General features: G+C 37.0%; 1 protein-coding gene across 3 annotated transcripts; it reads left to right on the top strand.

The window, feature by feature from the left end:
• Window positions 1-412: 412 nt before the first annotated feature.
• On the top strand, window positions 413-22,466 carry LOC116247295 (probable E3 ubiquitin-protein ligase ARI8). Of its 3 annotated transcripts, none has more exons than XM_050075857.1 (15): window positions 413-819; window positions 2,317-2,441; window positions 2,867-2,975; window positions 3,202-3,292; window positions 3,455-3,552; window positions 6,542-6,646; window positions 6,746-6,834; window positions 7,589-7,696; window positions 8,925-9,015; window positions 9,107-9,196; window positions 11,203-11,250; window positions 18,795-18,866; window positions 18,943-19,045; window positions 19,123-19,249; window positions 21,750-22,466. In XM_050075857.1, the coding sequence occupies exons 1-15, from the start codon at window positions 655-657 to the stop codon at window positions 22,009-22,011; spliced, it is 1,683 nt and encodes a 560-aa protein (XP_049931814.1). In that variant the 5' UTR covers window positions 413-654; the 3' UTR covers window positions 22,012-22,466. The 3 variants fall into 3 exon arrangements, with proteins under 3 accessions (XP_049931814.1, XP_031475246.1, XP_031475245.1); XM_031619386.2 differs by having other exon boundaries at window positions 3,380-3,552; window positions 18,946-19,045; XM_031619385.2 differs by having other exon boundaries at window positions 3,380-3,552.
• Window positions 22,467-23,884: the final 1,418 nt, after the last annotated feature.

Here is a 23,884-nt window from a genome sequence, read left to right as displayed (position 1 = left end):
CGAGGACTAGAAAACGTTTTTAACGGCGTTAAAATATGAATTATCGGGCGATATATGGGTATGCCTTTGTTATTATGGTTGGTCAATGTCGTTTATGCCCCTTCACCTGAAAAGTAAAGCTTTGTAAGGGTATAAGCGTCATTGGCAAAAATAACCTGAATCCATGAAGGACTAACTCCCTCGGCCATGTAATCAGTTTATCACCTCAAGAACAAGCCATACGATGCATTTTGAGCCACGTCCTGATCGAGTGGTAGACATGAGCGTATCAATCGTTGCACTTGACGCTCAAATGCGATCAACGTTTAACCAGATAGTACGCAACTCCACAACCACTATCCGAAGCGTAGGGTACGTCAGTAATTTGGAAAAAAATTCTGAGCTCCGTATAAAAGTGGGAGCTTACGTGAGCCGACGCCAGGGAAGGAGGGGAAGAGAGAGAAGGAAAACCCCTCGCTGTCCTCGGTTTTCCGTCTTATCTCTGCCGAATTCCTCCACATTGCTCTTGATCGTTCGTCATCCTCTTGGTTTTGCAAGTTTCCCCGCTCTCTCCTGCGGATTCCGACGCCTTTCTTGGCTGATTTAGCTCTTCTTTATTTTCCGATTAAAGGAAATTTCATTAATTTAAAGAAAGAGGAAACTACTAATTTGGAGATGATGGATTCGGAGGACGATATGCATGATGCAGCAGAGGAGGAATCCTTAGATGATTTCTACAGCGGAGACACGGCGATGGCTAGCGATGACGACGAGGCCGACTATGAATTCCTGGACAACGATACCGATGATTCCGATGGTATGACGGCCCGTCGGTCGCAGGTAGATGGTTTTTTCGATGATCGATTTGCCGTTGCCCCGTTTTTCCTAGAAATTTGGTCCTTCTTCATTGGTTGAAATGATGCTGTGGCTAGAGGCTTCCTTATTTGTGTTTTCTCTAGGGATCCCTGTTTTCTGAAATTTCAATTTTCTTTTAAACATATAGGAATTGATTCTCATATGTTACTGCTTTAGAACGCTTTTAATCCACTTGTTAATCGGATCATTGTTTCCACATACTTTGCCTATGTTCTGTATTTTGTACCCTTGTTGGTATACGTTGCTAGATGTGCACGCGTGGTTCAAATACGTATACTAAACGTTTCTTTTTGTTTTTTTCTTTCTTTTTTTTTTTTTTTGAAAAGTTAGGAACAATGAAATTTTGTCAAGAGAATATAGGTGAGCTCTGGTGGAAGAAATCTTCCTTTGGGCAAATAGAGTCATGCCCATCCCAGTCATTCGGTTATAGCTGTCATTTCCTGAACATTGTTTAAAGTTGATGTTTCTGGATTGTGGACTATTTTCTAGTTGCCAGATTGATGATTCCGGTGCTATTATTGCCCATTACCTGGGGAGGATGATCCTTCATCCAAATTACCGTCATTGTAGATAGCATGATCCATTATTATTTTATGAAGATGCACTGGAAAATCATTTTCACTGGCTTATCTTGTACTGGGGAAATAGCAATATGTGGATATGTGGAGGTCTGGTATGGCAATAGATTGAAGTTTCAGACTCAATTGAGCTGGTCAGTCAGGCTATGGAACTTCGTGATGCAAAGTCAACATGTATTGAGTCAGATGGCTGAGCTATGCTTTGATGTCCTTATTTGCATATTTTTTTATTTTAGGCCCCATGTCACATGGATACATCATTTACCCTGCCATGCCCATGTGGATGTCGTGTGCATGCAACTGTGACAGCAGGCATGGGTGCTCCTTGGCTGTAGGCAAGAAGAAGGAGGAGGAGGAGGAAGAGGAGGGCAGCATAGCAGCTATGGGGAGTGGGGAAGGGAGATTTGTAGGGGGAATTAGGTTTCTCTTTCTTGCGTACTTTCTCTTTATAATTAGAAAGAAGTCTGCTTGCACTTTACAAATGTTCTCCTTTTTGACAATTTGCAATCCATTCAGATACTTTTGTTTTCTTTTGACATGCAATGGTTTGGAGATGATAAGGGAAAAGAGTGAATAAAACCATGGAACAATACAGTGGTGGGAAGTTCTTGATCAAATAGTGTCACAAAGAGATTTTTTTTTTTTCAATATGGAAATTTCAATGTCAAATGACGCTGCACCTCTGTTCTTAAATTTCATGTCCATCATTGGCATTTGTTTTATTCTCCTTATTCTAGTTCTCCATTTCTGGCAATTTCGGCTCCAGTTGCACACATTTCCAAACACATCCCCATAGTTGTCTGTAGCATGCAGTGTCTGAAACTGTTGATCATGTAATATGTTGGTACTTTTGTAATTTTGTTCTTTAACTTGCACTTTCCAGCAAAGCTATACCATCTTAAATGAAGCTGATATACGTCTGCATCAAGAGGATGACATAACAATGATATCTACTGTGCTATCCATTTCAAGAGATTCTGCTAGTATCCTCTTACGACACTATAACTGGTAACAGTTTCATATTTGCAATTTTATTTTGGTTTATTGGCTATTAATAGTATGTTGAGCTTATGTGATTATGATTACCGAGGAAAAAAAAAGAGAGAAGAATGTCCTGCTTAGATGGTAATGTCCTCAGTCTTTCCACTTACAATAGTTGCCTTGCTTAATGATGCATGATATTTATGAGCGCTTATTATGTTTGGGTCATTTTTAAGTGTGACGTATGGGATTCATAATGACAAGTAATATTCAGATAATTGCATAGCTATGTTTTTTGTCAGCATTCCAAGAGATGTATGAACTTTTTAGTCCTTTTAATAGTTTGAAGTATATTACTTGATCGCATCATGAAAAAGCATTTGTATGTTCTTCTAAGTATGCATAGAAACTCAATCATGCTTATGTTTTATCCTGGATTTTTTTATGTGCAGGAGCGTCAGCAAAGTCAATGATGAGTGGTTTGCAGATGAAGATAATGTTCGGAAAGCTGTAGGCTTGTTGGAGAAGCCAGTAGTTGAGATAACGCCTAATGCCGTGGAGGTACTTTTTTTTTCTCCTGAGTAAAGCTTGGGATTTGCCTCGTCATGATTACCATCGTCTTCATCTTTTATCTGCATGATTGTCTGTTTTTGTGCATATATACTATATATGCATGCATAGGTGAACACGTCCATGCTTACATGCCCATGTATATTTACATGCATGTATTGGAGTTCTTTTTCTTTGGTTTATGCCATTTGAGTTTATCATTTTCTGCTTCCCACAGCTTACATGTGGGATTTGCTTTGAAACTTATCCTCGTGGAGTAATGCATGCTGCTGCTTGTGGACATCCATTTTGCAGTGCCTGTTGGAAAGGTCTGTTCATTCTTCTCATATATTCTGACAGAAAAACTGTTATATGAGTTGTAAAGTACAATTTTGATTGATATGTTAGTTTTAAAGGTTATATGAGTACATCAATAAATGATGGACCTGGATGCCTGATGCTGCGGTGCCCTGATCCTGCTTGTGGTGCAGCTGTTGGCCAAGTTATGGTCAATTTGCTGGCATCCAAAGATGATAAGGAGAAATACTCACGTTATCTTCTTAGATCCTACGTTGAAGATAATAGGAAGGTATGTAATTGATGAAGTTCTTAGTTATGCTTTAGTGTTGCATACAATAATCAGCTGTCATATTGCATAAGTTGTTATTTCAACTGTGAGTTAATGCAAGAAGTGAAATGAAGAATAGTAAAGGAAATCCTTTTTATTTTCATTAGTTGGCAAGCATAACAAGCGGATTAGTTCTGAGCAATTTATTGCAGTCTAAGTACCTCTCAGTCACTTAGGCAGCTTGGCTCCTGAAAAGCCTGCTGGACTACTTAAAGCCTAGTTGAGAGCAAAGAAATTTAAAGGTATGAACAATGAACTCCATAATTAATTTTTAAAGTAAAAAACTGAAAAGCTTACATAACAAAAATGGAAAACACATGATCCAAAGACATCATTTCTTTCTTCAGAAAGCATGATGTAATCACGATGACATTTTCAAATCCACCAATCAAACATTGTGAGATAATCACATAATGATTCATGGAACAAGAACATGGTGCTTTTGGAACATGTGTTCTAGGAATATGTGTTTCAATAATTCGATGTTCTTTTTGTCAAACACATGATCTACCAAGTGTATTTGGCTCCAAAATTGTAACTTCTAGGCCGTTACCTGCATGATTGCTTCTGATGCTTTGTCTTAGGAGAGAGTGATGGGTATAATAGTCATCTTCTATAACAATTAGTCAATCACTTTTTTGCTCTCGGTTGTCTTATTAAGTGGGCAAAGAAAAGGAAGTCGGAGCAAGAACTGAAGCAGTACCTGCATCTTCCATCACTTGGGTGGTGAGAGAACATTTTTTGGTGCTAAGGCGGAGATAATTGGTTTTCTTTCTTATTGAATCTTTCTTTTTGGTGGATTGAGTGTATAGATTGTTTGGTCTTTTCTACGACCACTTCAAAGGACATGCAATTTTTTTATTTATTGGAAATTGTTTGATGTAGTAAGTAATAGGTTCTAGTTGTTTGCCGTTTCGGAGTTATTGTTTAAGACAGTTTATGGCATTCATAAATAGTTTAGATGTCATACGTTAGTGCAACTCCAATGGTGATCCTAGTTTGCCGTTTCGGAGTTATTGGCATTCATAAATAGTTTAGATGTCATACGTGATATGTGAGTGCAACTCCAACGGTGATCTTCTTCACTATAGTAAAAGTAGGCATCCCTATACTCATGTTTCAATGTATGAGTGCCTAAATGAGTCTCGTTGTATGCTATCTTACATGCAACATATTATGCTGTTGCCAGATCTGATTGGCATTAGTCTTCTTTTATTAATATAGTAAAGAAATGTGTTCTATCCTGATTTATTATTGCTAGGCAAAGAGGTGCAACACCAAAGCTCAATTACTATCTTTTGGAACCTCTCATTCAGTTAATATCAATGCCAGATCTACAGAAGGGACAGTAAGGGAGTGTAAACAACCAATAAGGAGAGTATTATATCAGGAGTAACAAACCAACCAACAAGAAATAGCCTTCCTTGAAAAGTAGGTGATCCAGCCACACCATCTAGAAATAGAAAAATATAATTTCCTATCTAATGCAAATCCAATCTCATCTGTTCTCATTTCTGAAATTTTAGATTTTTCTGCCAGGTTGATTTTGAGGGATCCCTGTATCTAGAAATTCATTTGAAAAAAAAAAAGATCTAATGCACTTACATCTGGCAAATTATCTTGTTCCAAAAAGGAGAAATTTTGTTTGTCAAGTCTTTAGTATTCACTTATTGAACAGCAGCAGGTGATGGGGTTTTTAGTGTTTCCTCATATAAATTTATCGAACCTTGAGCATTGTTACAAACATTGCTGTTTTTTCAAAAAAAAAAAAAAAACACAAAAGGAAAGTAAAAGAAAATCACCAAAACAAATCTCATGTTTTTGGTTTTTCTTTTAATTTTCCCCCTTTTCAGGAAGAACATGTTTTTTAAATTTTTAATTGTTGTGATGCTTCTTTTGATATTCTGATAATTACTTTAGATTTTGATTAATGCTTTTATAAGATAATTAGTAGGAAACTCAAAATTTCATAATTTTTTATTATATTTTATATGTTTTAAGTTTTGAATTTCTGAGATTTATCTGAGAAAAACAAACTGCTGGCCCATTTAGTACCCCTGAAGAATGATTTTTGTGATAATTCTCATGATATATGAGGAGAAGAGAAGCAAGCCAACCATGTAGAAGCTTTGCTAGAGGGAAGGTGTGGTGACAGAGAAATCATAGAAATGGTATCTTCTGCTATTGCGCCTACAATTAGAAACAGACCTACTTGGGTTCCACTTTTTTGCTCTCTTGGATAATGTTCTCAGCATAGAGGAACATGTGCTAGGGTGCAGGTATGATTCGTTCATTTCATGATCCAGTGTTACTGACCATGTCACTGAAAAAGATTGGGAAGTATTCAGGTATTAGATGTCATTGGTTGTGGCAATAATAAACCTAACATAGCCATGCCAAACAAAGTTTTGATCCAATAATCTTCTTTTGCAATTCCATCCTATTGCTGTAGTATTCTAATATGGGATAACAGAAGGAGACCAATTAGGAAGTTGAGAAACAGGGTTAGGATTTATTGAAGAAGGGACAGAACAAAAGAACATTTCGGAAGAAGAAAATTAAAGAGGGCTTTTTTTTTTCTTCAGAGATGCCTTTTTGAGATGTTATATAAGTAGGGTCTCTTATACAATTGTAATATGCATATCATTTTGAGTCTTTATTTAAAAAATCATTTTCAGAAGACTCAACCCAAGCCCAATCCGAACCATCCTTCTTACACCTCTATAAACTTATTTGAAATGAGCATTACTGAGTCATGGTAATGAACAAGCTTTAAAATAGTTCTCTTTTCTAACCTTCCAGCAGTCTGAATCAGTTGGCTTGGAGATCCTTAAATTTTTCTCATGGTATTTTAACGTATACATGTCTTATAAGTTCCGTTTGAAGTTTTTTGAAGTGATGCCGTTTTCCATCTTTCTTGACCATTAGTTTTCCCCTTTGGCTTGTATAGACAAAATGGTGCCCAGCTCCAGGCTGTGAGTATGCAGTGGATTTTGTTGCTGGCAGCACTAACTATGATGTCATTTGCAACTGTTCTTATTATTTCTGTTGGAATGTAAGTCTCTTCTGGAATTCTTTGTGCATATAATTTTTGACAAATTTTATTTTTAGAGCTGAAAAATGAGAAATTTAAACCTTTTGAGTATGAATGCAGTGCACAGAGGAGGCACACCGTCCTGTTGACTGTGACACAGTTGCCAAGTGGATTTTGAAGAACAGTGCTGAGTCGGAGAATATGAACTGGTATGACTTATGAGGCAAAGAGTTTAATTGGTTTGTTGTTATTAAGTACTAGGTTGAGCTGAGAGGTTTTTGAAAGTGTATTTGTTGTTTCCTTTTCTTCCCTTTTTTTGATAATGGGGAACCTGGACTAGTGGGTGCTGGGTTGCAATATTTCATCAATAGGAAGTGTGTTTAGTCCCATTTTTCCTTTTGCCACTTGTTGATGATGGGAAACCTGGCCTGGTGGATGCTGGGTTGTAATATCCCCTTAGTAGGCTAACCTCCAACCCAAGAAGCTGGATCATCTTAAACCATTGTTTCCTTTTCACAGATCTGGTCAACCAAGTCTGCTGTATCTTTATGTGGGAATCTATTTTTTGCAGACTGGGGACAGGGTCACCTGACTGTCAAGATGCATTCTTGCAGTCAAAATTTCAACCTTGTGACCTTCTTAATTGAAGGAACTGGTGAACCTGTTATATTAAAAGGTTCTGTAGAAAAGGGCAGGAGTCTCTTAGATTGCAATGCCCAAACTCATCTGTGTTAGCCTCTTTCCATGACCCATTTTTGCATCAACTCGTAGTTATTGCTGGTACATGATTGAAATTTTTATTTTTGGTGATTCTCAGAAAGGTTCTGCCGGATGAATTTGTACAGTTTGATTTTCCATGTGAATATGCTTGTAGTTTGGATGGCCATCATTGACCTGATCATGTTTTAACTGTTTTATACATCATAATAAGATGCTTATGAAGTTTTCTGATGCAATATTCAGGATACTGGCAAATTCCAAGCCCTGCCCAAAGTGCAAGAGACCAATTGAGAAAAACCAGGGATGTATGCATATTACTTGCACACCACCTTGCAAATTTGAGTTCTGCTGGTGAGATTTTGCTTAATTGGATATAAAATGTTTTGAGAGCTTTCAAATTTAATCCATCCTTTAGTCCTATTTATATTTTTCACCCAAATCCTTCCATTATTTCAAATTTCTCCAAAGTTTTCTCATCTCTAAGCAACTACCCGTTCCCTTTTTTGTATGTCCTGTTCCAATCCTAGTTATAATAGCATTGATGAAACCAAAATCACAATACTACTTTTAGGAATATGTATATGTAGTCTTTTCTTATGTTTAAGGAATGCAAACATAATCCGTAGACATATATTATATTTATCATTTTCAGCTATGGAGGACTTTTATTGCAGATTTTAATTGTTGATATATTTCAATCATTGTTGGGAAACTCAGCGCAAGTCAACTTGTGGCTCAGCTAGGTTGTCTTGGATCAGTCCCTAACCAGTTAGAATTAGGGCCTCTCTATTAGGAACCAGTTGTTCAGGTCTGTCAAGTGTCAAGTTGTCTGACCATGAAAAAGCTGTTGCTTTTTCTGTATTGTGTATCGAGGATTGCCTTTAATGCTTATGTGTTGTCTGCTCCAGTTGTTTGTTCACATGATTTTCTTTGTGTGTACAATATATGGTAATTAAAAGATATTTACTTATTTATATATGAAATTAACTGATATTATGATATAGTAGTTAACTAATATATATGTATATATATATATATATATGTATATGTATATATATATATATATATATATATATTATAAATTTGTAATGATGTATAGCTGAAAGTCTAAAAGATGTCTATATGCGAAGTTCCAAGGTTATGTATCATAATCAGATCACATGCTTTCATTTATTTTTAATAAATTAACCAAGACATTTGAGTCATCTGGAGTTGCTGGGTTGACTCGTCGAAGGCACAGGTAGGCAGCAGCCTGATCAGATACTGAGTTCCAAGTAGGTCTACAATGGTTTCAAATTTCAATGCTATTTGTGGCAATAATATAAACTAGATGGGTTAAAACTGATGGCTGATACTTGATAGTTATTCTGAGTATCAATTGGTCAATGTTAAGATATAATCTTGTTGGGAGTTGACTCACAACTCATGAGGTAATTGTCTTCACCTGAAGTAGAATTTTGATGGATGTCTGAAAATCAGGAATAGTTTGGTGGTTTATGAAATAAGAATATGAATTGTTTATGATAAGAAACTCTCCTGAAATATTTAGTTGTTGTTCTTTGTTAACTGCCATTCACAGGCTTTGTCTTGGTGCATGGACTGAACATGGTGAACGGACTGGTGGTTTTTATGCATGTAATCGTTATGAGACTGCAAAACAGGAGGGAGTGGTATGATGATTCATTTACTGCTTTCATAGGATGGGAGAAATTTTTTCTGACGAATCATAGGTTTCTCTCATTATGTTTTCATGGTTTTCAGTATGATGAAGCTGAAAGAAGAAGAGAAATGGCTAAAAATTCATTAGAGAGATATACCCATTATTATGAAAGATGGGCTACAAACCAGTCGGTAGGTAGTCTTTACATTTCTCCCTCTTCTTTGTATTGATTTTTGGTGTTTATTAATAGGCGTATCTTTCTCTGTCTTTGATGTTCATGTCGATGAGTATCTTGTACCGATCCAGCTAATTATTGTTCCTTTCATGCAATGTCATATGGAGATGGATGTGGAAAGTTGGAAATGATGCAAATGAAATTTGTAAAACATGGTGATGACACGGATGCATATGCATAACTTGCATATACTTCTCAAATGTGATTTCGTAGTTGATTCTGGGGTTTTTGAATATGAGTCTTGCATCCCTGTGGACAGTAAGTAGATCGAGACATACAGAGATGGATGTGCCAATGAAAGTCTGCTGAGAGATAGATGTGGAAGCCGGAGATGATGCAAATAAAATTGGTAAAACACGGTTTTCTCAAGTTAGGCATGATGACCAAACTGCAGTCACGAAGAACTTGCACGTACTTCTCAAACATGGTTTCTGGGATTTTGGACATGAGCCTTCCATCCTATGGATAATAACTATTTAGTGACACTAGAACTTAGTAAATGTTCTGTAGGGCATCAATGACCAATTATAGCATATTAATTTTAAAAAGCAAGCTCATAATGGTTAATCAGTTAGTAACTTACTGGAAGCCCTATCTTTGGGGGTTTTAGTCCAACAAAAAAGTCCCTTGATTGGCTGCCCTCCCATTATTAAAACTTTTGGTCCATATGCCTACGAGGGAGCAATTTAGCATCAACTTTATAGGTAAGGAATGTGCGAGTTGGCTTTTGTCCTTCTTACGTGCTCTTAACATGATCGGGTAGGGCAGAGATCAAGGATTTTAGGGTTAGGGCGGAAATTAGGGCAGAGATTTTAGGGTTAGGGCAGAAAACAGAAATTAGGGCAGAGAATGAGACTTCTTACCAGACAATCTCAGTGGCAACAACCTGGCTCTGATACCATGTAAGATTTTGAGATATTACGCCAAACCATTGGATGAAATCCTTTGTAGATGTGAGAGGAGAAGAAGAGGTGGTGACTGCACGTGTAATAGAGAGAAAAGAAAAGAGGGCAGCAACCGTGGCCCTTCCTCCTTGTCATTAATATAACCTAATTTATGTTACAAGTAAATACAGAAAACAACAAGTATTTACAAGTATGCCACCGCCCATTATGTTTGGGTGTATGGGCAAGTTGGATCGGGTCTGCCTAGACCCGATCCAATTCGTACAATCTTAACATTAAGAGCTAAGTGGAGCCCTTGTAGGCTTGTAGTGCTCTGTTTGCTTTCTTTTGTGTACTCCAAATTCCAAAGTAAGTCTATGACTCTAAGCGTGCTGGCAGTAGCTTGAGGCACCTATGTGATATTCCTGAGCAGCCTCCTTTTCCTTTAATTTTTATGTCAAATAATTTTTTCCTTTTCCCCTGAAATCTTTGACATATTGGTTAAGGGAGGAGACTTCTGAAACCTTTATGTATCCCTTCTTCTTTGTCTTCTTCTTTCTATTACTGCTTTCTCCTCCTTCGTCTTGCCTTTCCTCTTCTTTTTTTCCCTGTTCTCACAAGGGACTGATGAGTTCCCGTAAAATCCTTCAAGTAGGCTTCTATTAGGGCCTATTGTCTAGGTAATATTGTATGGTATTAGCTACTTCCTGGATGTTAATCTGTAGTGTGTCTTTGGCCATTTCCTTCAGGAAAGGAACTTGATTTTCATCTGTGATTTGCTTCCTGCTAAGGCTGCATCATCAAAATGAAACTAGCATTTGAGTGTTCTTGGCTTGCCATTGTTGTTGATTGGCACACACCCTTTAGTTTTATCTGTCGTAGGTGTATTTATGTTAACATTAATTGCAAATAATACTTCTCGTACATTTTATCCACTGGTCTATGTGCCATTAAATGTTTAATATGTATATATATATATAGTACACTGTGATATATTTGAGATTTTTCTACAGGACATAAAACTCAAATGTCCTCTTGTCATTGTTCATGCTTCTAAACTTGTCTTTCTTGACTACAGTCACGTGCGAAGGCACTGTCAGACTTGCATCAAATGCAAACTATCCATGTAAGTGGCTTTAGATAACCATGACATTCATATCTTGTTTCCCTGATGTGCATGTTCACTACTTGTGGTTGTATATGTAAATGTATGAGCTTTTTCCATGTTAGCATAATCTCAAGTTTATCAACCTCTCTCTTTTGGATGTCAAAATCAGAGAAGGAAAATGTTTGTCTGTCTGTGGCGATATAACATGTGGAAGAATATGCTGGAACCTGTGTGAGAAACACACGTAATGGAGCCATTCTTTTGTAAGTCCAATCCCACATATGTGATCTACCAAATTAACTTTTGAATCATATAACCCTATCTGTATGGCGGCCCGGAAAAAAGAACTGGTCAAAAAGGACAGCTAGAAGATTGTTCTTTAGGTGTTTGATCATGTTGGGCAATCTATGCCATTGATTTGGGACAAAGTGTCTAAAAGGTTGTTCAAAATAGGTGTTTGGTCGTGTTGAACAATCTATGCCATTGATTTGGTACAAAACAAGTTGAATTATTTATGAATCCAATTGGACTCCAAGTAAAGTAGTTTGCAACAAATAACTGAACACACGTTCATCTTTGTGTACCCTCCCTGTTTTTTCAAATTGTTGAGTGGCATTCTTTACACTGGAACCATATTAGCTAGCTGGTATCCATCAAATAGGGCCTCCTCTTAACATTCTTGCCTTCAATTTAGGTTAAAAACCTTCTGGCTTAATTGGCTTGATTTAATTGACAATCATGCCTTTTTTCCATGAGAAGCAGGTTAGTACTTCTCAAACTTCGAAAAGCAATATGGAAAATTTTAAACATTCGCATTTTCCAAAATGGTACAGTTTACCTGGGGCCTTGTTTGGCATTGTCAAGAAAAGTTTAGCCTATATCAAGAAATAAAAAAATGTGCATACCTGATCAAAGTCAAGTGAAGAGGTTAAATGGAAGTATGCTAGATGTTTAAGCTAAATGGTGACTTTGCAATCACATGCTATCAACATTTTGAGAAAAATGATATATTTTTCAAATATTCTGTGAATATTAAAATATCTTGCACCAGTTTGAATGAAACACAAAAAGATCTTAGAAGCATAGTCACAAATAACGTCTCGGAGTTTTAAACGGTGAGTTTTTCTCAGGTATAATACGACAAGCTTAAAAAAACGAGAAACAAAGGGAAAAATAAAGTAAATTTTTAAAAATTTTAAAAAACTCAAAATGGGGGAAAAATAAAATATGTGAGAAACTAGTAACACAAACATCAACAGATAAATAGATTTGTAACAGTAAAAAATAGAAAATGAAAAAAAAAACTATTTGACATTAAAAAAACTGAAAAAATGAAAAAATTGAAAAAAACGTGTTTTTTTCGTTTTTAATGTTTTTTTCGAAAAGTTGTTATTTTTTTGTTTTAAACGGCTAGTTAACTTATCGTGTTTTTTTCGTGTTTTTTTCGAAAAAAAACACGTTTTTGTTCTTTAATCTCATTTGTGTCAATAGCGCTTTTACTCAATGTTGTAAAAAGCGTATCGTAAGCCGTATTGGTCGGGCTTTAAGATACGCCATATCGTAAAATATCGTAACCGTATTGTATTTTTTTTAAATAATAATAAATCAGGAAAAATTGAAAAAAAAATCGAAAAAATCATTAAAAAATCAGTAAAAATAAAAAATAATAAGTTCTTCACAGAAAACATGTTTTAGATAATGATAGAGTTGTCACAAAAGACGTGGACGGGTATAATACGGCGATGAAAAAAACGGGTATAATACGGCGAAGCCGAAAATCTCGGGAATAAAACGGGAAAAAGACGGCAAATTTTTAAAAAATAAATAAATAATCCTGATAATTATATAAAAAGAAAGTAAGTGAGAAATTAAAAGAAACATTGAAAAATGACTAGATAAGCAACACATTAAAATTAGATAATGAAATGACAAATACATAACTAACAAAAGTTTTTTGCCTTCATGGCTTTACAACACAAATGAAGTCATTTCAGTTGGAAAGTGAAAAAAATATGTCCTAATCGTCTTCCCAAGAAGTGGAGTCATCTTCTTCATTTGTTGTACGCCTTGAACTTGAAGCTCTTTGTCTTTCACTTTCATCAATATTTTCCTCTTCTGAATCTGAAGACAAGTTCGCTGTCTCAGTATTTAAATTTTCTTCTTCAGCAAATGGGTTCACATGTTCAATGTAGATAGCTTTTTCATTGGTCTTCTTCAATTCTGGAGCCATGCTTTGCAAACGCATATTCATTCTAATGAAGACCAAATTTGTTAATCTTGATGGTGCAAGATTGTTTCTTTTCTTCATGTTAGTAGCATCAAATGCACTCCAATTTCTTTCACAGGCTGATGCGCTGCATGCATGGTTGACTTAAAATTTTGATTGCTACACTTTGAAGCACAGGAACAGAAGAACCGAACATCTCCCACCAAACCCCTATTATAATTAGAAAACAAAACAAAATTTAAAAGAAGAAGGGCACAACCAATAATGAATGTTGATTGCATAATAGAAAAACTAGTAAAATGAGACACTTACGTGGATGTGCAGTATGAATAATTGTCATGGCTAATCCCTCGCGAAACAAACCCTCACGAACTTCTTCATCCATTGTGACCAACTCATTAGCTATTTCAGAAAAGTTTTCAAGAGGAACAAGTTTTTTTGTCACTATATCCAAACCCTCACGAACTTCTTCATCCATTGTGACCATTTTTTTCCAAAATAAAAGAGGATTTAAAAAAGCAGCTGCAGCATGTACTGGATTGTGCAAGTTACGAGCCCATCTCCTATCAATGTTTTTCCAATATGGCATATATTTTTCCTTCTTATCCTTACTTGCAGCCTTTATAGCTTCTTTAGCTCTGTCAAGTGCCTCATATAAATATGCCATAGTGGATCCTTCTCCATCTACCATTTTCAATACTTTCACTAATGGTTCCACAAACATGATTATTTCTTTTCCCATATTCCAAAAATCTTCATTTTGAATAAGATGTGTAATATCTCTTGCATGATCTTTTTCCACTTCTTCGACAAGTCTCCAATCATTTGAGGCAACCATGAACCTCAAATTTTCTTCTTGTTTTAAAATAGAATGTAAACAAATGAAATGAGAAGCAAACCTTGTTGCACCCGGCCTTTTCAACTCAGCTCCCTTTGTGTAAGTTCTCATTACATCTAAAGCTTGCTGCTTATTGTATATGAATTTAACAATTTGTCTAGCTTTTGTCATGATAGATGCTACATTTTCCAAAGTATCAATATCTTCAAGCATTAAATCAATGCAATGAGCAGCACATGATGTAGTAAAAATATTTGAATACCTTTCTTCAAGGATAAGTTTTGCCTTTCTGTAATTGCTTCCATTGTCTGTCACAATCTGTATAACATTTTTTGGCCCTATTTCTTCAATAGCTGAAGATAAAAATTCAGTTATAAGTTCTGCATTCTTAGGAACCTTTTCTACATGTTTTGCTTTCCAAAATATTGTACCTGTTGGACAACTTACCAACAAATTTATGTATGATCTGCTTCTAATTGTATCCTTCCAAATATTTGACATAATAGTACACCCATAATGTGCCCATGTAGATTTCATTTCTTCAATATATACATCAACCTCTTTCCTTGCATCATCTAATAGCCTTTTTCTCGCTGTTTCACTACTTGGTGGAAAGTATCCTGGGCCATGCTGTGAAACAGCAACAACAAAATTCTTGAAATCATTCGATCGAAGTAAGTTGAATGGCAAATTGTTCATAGCCATAGCTTTAAAGAGGAGCCTATCAATATTATCCTTTTCTTGTTTCCTGAACATGTTTGAAATTGTCTGAAGTTGTCCTCCTTCTTTAGTCAATGAGTTTGAAGTTGAACCGGAAGAACCTAAATGTGGTCCACTTGCACTTGAACTTATTCGGTAGCTTGACATTTTTCCCTTTTTTGTAGGCTTCTCGTTCATACCTTCAAAAGCTTTTAGTGCCATTTGTTTGACATTGTCTGGCACTTGATGACATATAGCAACATCATGACATAAAAGACCAGCTCAATGATACTTAAACCGAGTGATTCCTCCTGTATATTGTTCTCCACAAAAATTGCAAGCCAATTTTCCATCTTCTTTTAATTGTGCATGTCGCCAGAATATGTCCTTGCCTTTAGGCATGATTAAAATTAAAAATTTATCACCACCACCTAAACCATTCAACAAATTAAAAGACAGTGAAAAACGCTTCATCTAACAAGTTTTAGAAACAAACAGAAGACGAGATGGAGACGAAGGCATGCATTGAATTGAATCATTGATGCATACGACAACAAGAAAAAAGAAAAATCGAACAGCACATGTATACTATAGTGACGTTGTAAAAAAACGAAATGGAAACTTGGAAAGACTAAAGAGAACCTGTCACCGCTCGAATGAAAAAGAGATGGAGATTGGAGAAGAAGGAAGTTGAATCTCGAATGCCCTCCTCTTCAGCCGGATGAAAACGAGAAGATGATGAAAACCAGAAGAAGACGATCAGACGAAACCAGCCGAATCTTGAATGCCCTTCTCTTCAGCCGATTGAGAGGTGAGGTCGAGGAACGAACGAAGGAAGAAGTTCTCACCTCACTCGAAGAAGCCTGCCCTATTACGCCTCTCTGTCTCGGAGACAAGATAGACTCGAACGTTCGAAGCTGAAGGCCCTCAACAAATTTTGGATTTCAAGTTAACCCTAAGCCCTCTTTTCTTATGTTAAAATACTTTTTTGCCACTAAAAGGTAGAACAAGTTTAAAGAAAAGCCAACGTCTTAAAAAATATTACAAGCTATGCCATTTTGCACTCGCACGTTAAAAGAAAATGCAAAAAATCGTTTTATGCACGTTTTATACGCGTTTTATACGCGTTTTTTAAATTTTGCCGTTTTTTGTGACAATGCAGATAGACTTATTATTGCTATAGAGTTATGCGTTCATCATTCATAGACATCAAAATTCATAACATTGTAACAATAACATTCTACAAAGCATAAGCTAAAGTGAAAACATTCAACAACCATCGTCTGAGTGCACCGTCGCTGGAGCCATCAGCCTGAATCAACGCCTCTTGTCGTTGGAAAAGGTTGAGGACTGTTGCCTCTAGTGGGAGATAGCCTGTCGGTCGCCGAAAAACCGTGAATATAGCTGGAAGGAAATTGAGGATTGCTCGCTGCACGGCAGGGGCAGTAGCAGCAGTGAGGGCTTTGACTGTGTGCAGTTTTGTGCCGCAAATTGGAGCAGGTCCTCTTGCATCGCCAGAAGTGTTGTCATTTTTTGTGCGTAGGTATGGTGCCGCAAACTGGAGCAGGTCCTCTTGCTTCACCTGGTTTCTGTGCGTTGTGATTCCCATTATGCCTGATGGCTGCTGAGCGGAAGGGGAATAGCTTGACTGAAAGGATGGATTGTATGATGCAGAAATCAGATCATCTTCCTGTCCAAGTCACGATGATTCGCTTTACCAAGGACAATTACCTTTGTTGGTCTGCAGTCATTACGATGGGACTTGCAGGTCGCGGCTGGATTTCCTACATAAATGGGAAGAACAAACAACCTGCTAAATGGAATCCCTATTGGGAAACGTGGTATCTTGAAGACCACCAGGTCAAAACCTGGATTGTTAACTCTGTTTCTATTGAAATTCGGTCATTGATTATTCGGAAAAGGACTTGCCTATGATATGTGGGTCTGGTTAGTCATGGTTCGGAATCGAGCCAGAAAGGTATTCGGAGATTCTCACATTGCAAAAAGAATGGTCATGTTGTTTTTCTGTTTGGATCTCCATCCGAAAAGGAAGAAACATCGTGGCAGCAAGAACCTGGGTCCTGAAGTTGCTGATTACACTGGCGAAAAAAGGAAGATAACAACCGATTAGATTTGTGAACTTCAAGCCTCTTTAAGTCGCATTGATGTTCACAAGAATGAGCATTCTGATGATGTGAAGATCAATCGTGCCCTTGCTGTGAGTGGTAATGCCTATTACAAAATGACTGGATGCTTCAGAATCAATCAACTACACCATACCTGGGTCACTAGTGACTGTACCAACAGAAAGGGCAGAATCCATAACCACAGTAGTGGCAAGATGCGATGATGTCCATGTGGAGGATCTTTGAGCAAGTATATGCTCGTACTCAGACTGGCTTAGGCTCATGGTGAAGAAGTCGGAGAGATAGTAGAGCTCTCTCCAATAGATGGAACGGTTGCCTGTGCTGACCTTGCTGGAACATGTGACAAAGAAGTACCTCTACCAACCGTTACTTTCCCTTCTCTGACTGGTTTTGAGCCAGCAGGTCGACCATACTTATCCCAGCATCGGTCCTCCAAGTGCCCTAATTTCTACAATATGTGCACTAAAAGCTCCCATGTCCAGCAGAGCCACGACCAGTACCTCTGCCTTTGGCACCTGAGAATGAGCCCTGCCCATGGCTCCAAGGAGTGCTATGGTTGATGCAGGAACCTCACTAGCAGGCTGAAATAATGTCACTGCTAGCCTATTAAGCCTATTATAGGCCTCAGACAAATCTGGAATTTCACTCTCAGTGAGTATTTGAGCTTTGGCTACTGCATACTCAGGTGATAGGCCGATAGAAGTTTAGCAACTATAGTGCGTTCAAAGTGAGATTTGTAACACGTCTTGCAAGGAGGATGGAGAGATTTCAATCTTTCATATGCTGCCTTTATTGAAACAAAGTATTGAGATAAGTCTTGATCTCCCTGTTGCATCTTAAACAACTCTTCCTCCACTTGGAGTAACATTCTTATCATGAGAATAGGTCTGCCATAGAAATTCCCACATGTCCTTTGCAGTAGTATAGTAGGCTATGGTAGGAGCAATCTGGGTTCTGCATTATTCATAATCTAGGACATTGCCATGCTATTGTGCTCTTCCCATGTAGCATATTTCCTAGTTGTGATTAGACTCCACCCGCCACACACCCTTGAGGATGACTTCAGCAGATCAAGAGAAACAACGATAGAGATGGAGAGAAGAAGAAGAGGAAGAAGAAAGGACACCCAACACCGCTGCCACTGCTGCTCGCCGGAAAAGCTACCGCCATTGGGTCAACTTTAGTTCTGATACCATGTAGCAGTCGACTGTTTTGAGAGAGAAAGATTAAATCTTATTAATCCTGAGATAAACATGATCTTTGAACATATTACTGTCTTAGTTAAAATGCCAAGGACTCCAATCACTGTTACAAGTAGCGGGCATGGAGACTTGTCTCTATCCAATTACTGCACATAAATGCAAATTACTGGCTATAACTGTTGATAGACTAGAAGAATTGAGAGTGCTAATTTTGACCATAGAAAGAATACTGAATATAGAGTCAATATGGATATGATAACTTTTATTAATTAAAAAAATCTGTCTGAGGTAGCTTCGAATATGAGCTTTTCTTTATGCATGCACTTGTATGTGCCGCTACCATTTTACATGGTTCTCTACCTTGTCCAGAAACTTAGGCTGTTCTTCTGAAATTGTGATACTTCTCTTATAGTTTATGAAGATTATAATGGTGCTGTGTGGCTTTGCAGCTTGAAAAATTGAGTGACAAGCAGTGTCAACCTGTTTCACAGCTGAAATTTATCACCGATGCATGGTTACAGGTATTATATTTTCCTCTTCCTTTGTTTCCACATGTTTGCTTTGATGCATAAGATTTGTTATGCTGGTGTTGTTTAGCAGATAGTGGAGTGTAGAAGAGTATTGAAGTGGACATATGCATATGGGTATTACCTTCCTGAGCATGAATATGCAAAGAGGCGGTTTTTTGAGTACCTACAAGGTACTTCTATTTGTTGATTGATTTTGATTCATATTATGTCCGTTCATGTCAGTCTAACATCACATTTGGCACCATAGGGGAGGCTGAGTCTGGGTTGGAGCGACTACATCAGTGTGCTGAAAAAGAGTTGCTTGCATTCCTTGATGGTGAAGGGCCATCTAAAGAGTTTAATGAGTTCAAGACTAAGTTGGCAGGCTTAACCAGGTAAGGCAGCCACTCAGCTGGACTATTTTAAATTTTATTCGTATAGACTATAGACAGGGAAATGCTATACCAAGAAAAAAAGGTTGGAGCAACGCTAATATCAGTGGTACTTAGCCAATAAAACCACAAAATGGTCACAAGGGATATATCTAAGTGGTGGTTACCATTTTTTGACTTCTTCTGTTCGTGTAGGCTTTGTGACAAGTTGCAACTATGTCCAATTCCATCAAATAGGAAACTCAGTGAAAGGGAACTTAACCGCTTTTTTTTAGGCCAATGAACTAATCTATTTATGTTGTAAAAAGTTTTAAATAAGTGCTAGATGTCATTAACTCAGAAAACAGAGCCCTTTATGCAAATATCTGAATAAACTACATGAGAATGGTTGATAATTTGCCATTGTACTCTGGTCAGGTAGTCACCTTTAACCTCAATCTTGCAAAAGCCTGTATAATATGAAGTGGGAAAACAGAGCCCTTTATGCAAATATCTGAATGAACTACATGAGAATGGTTGATAATTTGCCTTATACTCCGGTCAGGCCGTCACCTTTAACATCAATCTTGCAAAAGCCTGCATAATATGATGTGTCAGTGCATTGCAAGCTGGTTTGTCAACTTGGTTAATCCAAGAATGTCACCTTGTTGCGTAGTGCATGTCATGGGGTCAATCCTACTTGCTTTTCAAACTGTAGTGGGCCAGTGGCCACCTTTGAGTGTCTACTTTCAGTATAAAAGTTTGAAATATACTGACCATGTGTTCAGATGTCTAGAGAGACTGTACAACTGTTGATCAAAAGGTAGCATGGTGCCAGCTGACTTGGTTGCATCTGTCACTTTGGACAACAGTGATCATCGGAGTCTCTAGTGGTCTAATCTTCATACCAAATGGCACCATTGTGAACAAAGCAACATGAAGCTTCTGCTACAATCATGTCATAAATTTGGCTTTATCATCACCAATGTTGTAAGAGGCATATCATAAAAAATTAAAAATTAGAGAAAATTCAGAAAAATGTATTTCGTATGAAAAATGTATCTCACTTAAAGAGCATTTATGATTCGTTATTTATAAGCCATAATATATGAATAACACATTAAAAAATGAGAAATCACAGATTCAGAATAATATAAAGCGCATCAATCACAAGTTTAAAATGTTTTAGATTGTATCACAAGTTCACAACATATACTTGTTCACTGTCAAGTGCCAAATATCATTATTATCATCAATAGATGATAATCATCATTATCTTGATATTCATCCTCATTTTCTTCGTTAATTGTTTCAATGCCTTCAAATGGAATGTCCTTACCAACAATATGATAGATTTTTTTAGAAAACTAGTAGAATCTTTCTCTCCCACAGCTCTTGAGATGTTTAGAAAGCGGGAGGGAGGAGCTATTTCATAAAGAAACACGAAACAAGGGGTTTGTTTTTCATTTTGTCTCCGTATCATAAGATACGGTGGCATATCGCCCAATACGGCCCCTGTATGGCCCGATACGGGTGATATGCCTATGCTATATATGTATATATTGTGGTTGTCTTTTGTTATGAGTTGATCATATTGAATGTAAGATACAATCATGTCATAAATTTGGCTTTATCATCACCAATGTTGTAAGAGGCATATCATTACATGGATCAGACCCGACCCATATGTCATATCATAATCTATCATAAAGGTAGCATAGTGTATCGTAAAATTAATTTTTTATGTCAAAAAAGATAAAAATTAGAGAAAATTTCAGAAAAATGTATTCAATATGAAAAATGTATCTCACTTAAAGAGCACTTATGATTCGTTATTTATAAGCCATAATATACGAACAATATTTTCAAAAATGAGAAATCATAGATTCAGAATAATATAATGTGCATCAATAACAAATTTAAAATGTTTTAGGTTGTATCACAAGTTCACAACATATACTTGTTCACTGCCAAGTGCCAAATATCATTATTATCATCAATCGATAGTAATCATCATTATCTTTTCAACCTCGTTTTCTTGTTAATTGTTTTAATGCCTTCAAATGGAATGTCCTTACCAACATATGATAGATTTTTTTAGAAAACTACTTGAATCTCTCTCTCCCACAACTCTTAGAGATGTTTAGAAAGCGGGAAGGAGGAGCTATTTTAAAAAGAAACACGAAACAAGGAGTTTGTTTTTCATTTTGTCCCCATATCATAAGATACAGTAGCATATCGCCCAATACGGCCCTTGTATTGCCCGATACGGGTGATATGCCTGTGATACACATACATATTGTCTATCGTAGACGTATACGATACGTATCGCGTGATACGGACCCAGATTGTGCAATATGGATAACTATGATCATCATCATCTTCCAGTTTGTGCTTCTACTCTATTATAGCACAAAATGTGTGTTACATATCCAAAGAAGAGTGCCTTAAACTTCTTTACTTCTTTGAACAATAATGGAAGTTTTTGTGCTAATGTTTTTACTTGGCACCTGTTGATATGCAGTGTGACTCGTAATTACTTCGAGAATCTGGTAAAAGCATTAGAAAATGGGTTGGTGGATGTGCATTCCCAGGGAACAACTAGTAGATCAGCAAGCTTCAAGGCTGCTCCTAGCAAGGGGAGGAGTGGCAGGGGCAAGGCTGCTACTTCAAGATCTGGTTATGGAAAGGGCCTTGATGATACGGATCACTGGTATTGTGAACATTGCACATTTGCCAACCAGAATTCAATAAACATCTGTCAGATATGCAACCATCGTAGGTAACAAGCAGAAGCCATGTGCACATAACTTGTGCATCTGTTGTATCGGTGTTCCCCCAGTCTTGAAGGTGTCTGCATTTGAAGACTTCTTCCTCCTTGAGAATTAGTGAAGTTTCTACTTTTGCCTCTTGCTTAATTAGTCAGAATCATATCAGGGCTCATGTTGTAAATATCCTTCTGTTGATTATAGAGGAGCGGGGAAAATGTAAATGCAAAGGTTTATCGTTTCCTTATTTGCTCGGTTGTGAAATCGCTGGTGTTGCTAAGATTCTTGAGATCTAGTCATGTGAGTAGCATAAGCTTTACGTCTGTGTAATCCCAATTTGAAGGTAATGGTGTTGGAATCTATTCATGGATCAATTCCATGTTTCCCTTGTGTCATTGAGGTTCATCTTGTCCTTGTATAGAGAAGCTCATGTATATTTTCGATCAATAGCACATCTTCTATCAAATTTTTAACTAGTCTTCTACTTGTGGTGTATGAAGGTTTCACAATTATTGCTTATGTTCCTCCAAAGTTTGCCTGATTGCATATTTTCCTGCCTCTTTAGGCGGCAGCATAACAGCACAATTAACTGCACTAACTATTCGGGTGTGTTCTTTAACTATGTTCTATATTATCGGTTCGGCGGGCATATAGAACGCACTGTTGCCTACTCGAATCTTGTAGGTGCTATTCTCTTGAACTGTAAAAGGTGGGATTGTGACACTCAAGTTGGAGGGTGTATTGTACTCTATTTAGGTCTGGATGTATTTCCATACCCTGGAGACCGGGGGAACGGAGGGCTTTCAAGTCCTGTTCGAGTACTTCTTGTTCACTCGAAGAATAGTGGGGATGTTGTGCCTTTTAGCTGTATTTTTAAACATTGATACCATGCATCAGGCAAGAACACCCATTTGGGTAAAAATGATCTTTTTATGTGCTTTGAAGGTTGTTCATTCTCAACGTTGGCAGTGTCCAAAGCTGCCTTTTGTTTTCCTCTCGTTCTTTTCCCTGAAGAAACCTATTGAGGAACTTGTTTTCTTTTTCCTTTTAAAGAATCTTGTTTAGGAGCTTTGATACGATCTCTCTCTATCTCTCTCCGTTGGCATCACACTTTTGTGTCTACTTAGATGTGATACATGCCTTTAGGCGACGTTCGGCACAAAATGACTTTTTTGTATACTTAGATGTGATATATGCTTTTATGGGATATTTTGTACAGGTGAAAAGTTATGATCCATTTTATAACTTGTCAACTAAAATATCTCAAAAAAAATTAAACAATAGGGCCTGATACGTGAGGCCGTTTTTCCTAAAATATATTAACTGCTCAATTTTTTTTTTCAATGTTATCAAGCGCCCCGTCGCTTGTTGACGAATTGCTTCATTCATCAAACGCTCAAGAGTGGGACGCTTCAAATTTCAAGTATTTTAAATATTTAATATTTTTATTTGTAATTATGTATTTATATTTTTTGTATGTATTTTGAAATAAATTTGAATACGTTTTTCTTCTTCACGAGTGGTTTAGGAATCACGGGTTCATAAACTGATTTTTACAACCCTGGTTAAGTGCATTTTTATCTGCTATATGTTTGGGTTATGCTGCACCCCGTTTTCACTTCTCACAGAGAATTAGGTGATCGAATTTTGCTTGACGCGTTGCAGCCAAAAAATTAATATGTTCATATGCTCTATCCGGTTTCCAATTCGTTCTATCTAGTTAGAACTAACCTGTATTTGTATAGCAATTTTTGGTGAATAAAAAGGTCGGAGGCTTATCTTTCTGCCGCCTTGGCTAGGGATATCCTTGAAGTGAGATTTTTAGGAGATAGTAACACTGTGTTACTGTATTATAAAGCTGTCCCGTAAAAGAGATGCACATTTATGCAGG

This window comes from Nymphaea colorata, chromosome 2 (assembly GCF_008831285.2).
Source record: "Nymphaea colorata isolate Beijing-Zhang1983 chromosome 2, ASM883128v2, whole genome shotgun sequence".
Taxonomy (NCBI): Eukaryota; Viridiplantae; Streptophyta; class Magnoliopsida; order Nymphaeales; family Nymphaeaceae; genus Nymphaea; species Nymphaea colorata.
The sequence above is the reverse complement of the archived record's forward strand: the minus strand, read 5'-3'. Positions and strand labels throughout refer to the sequence as shown.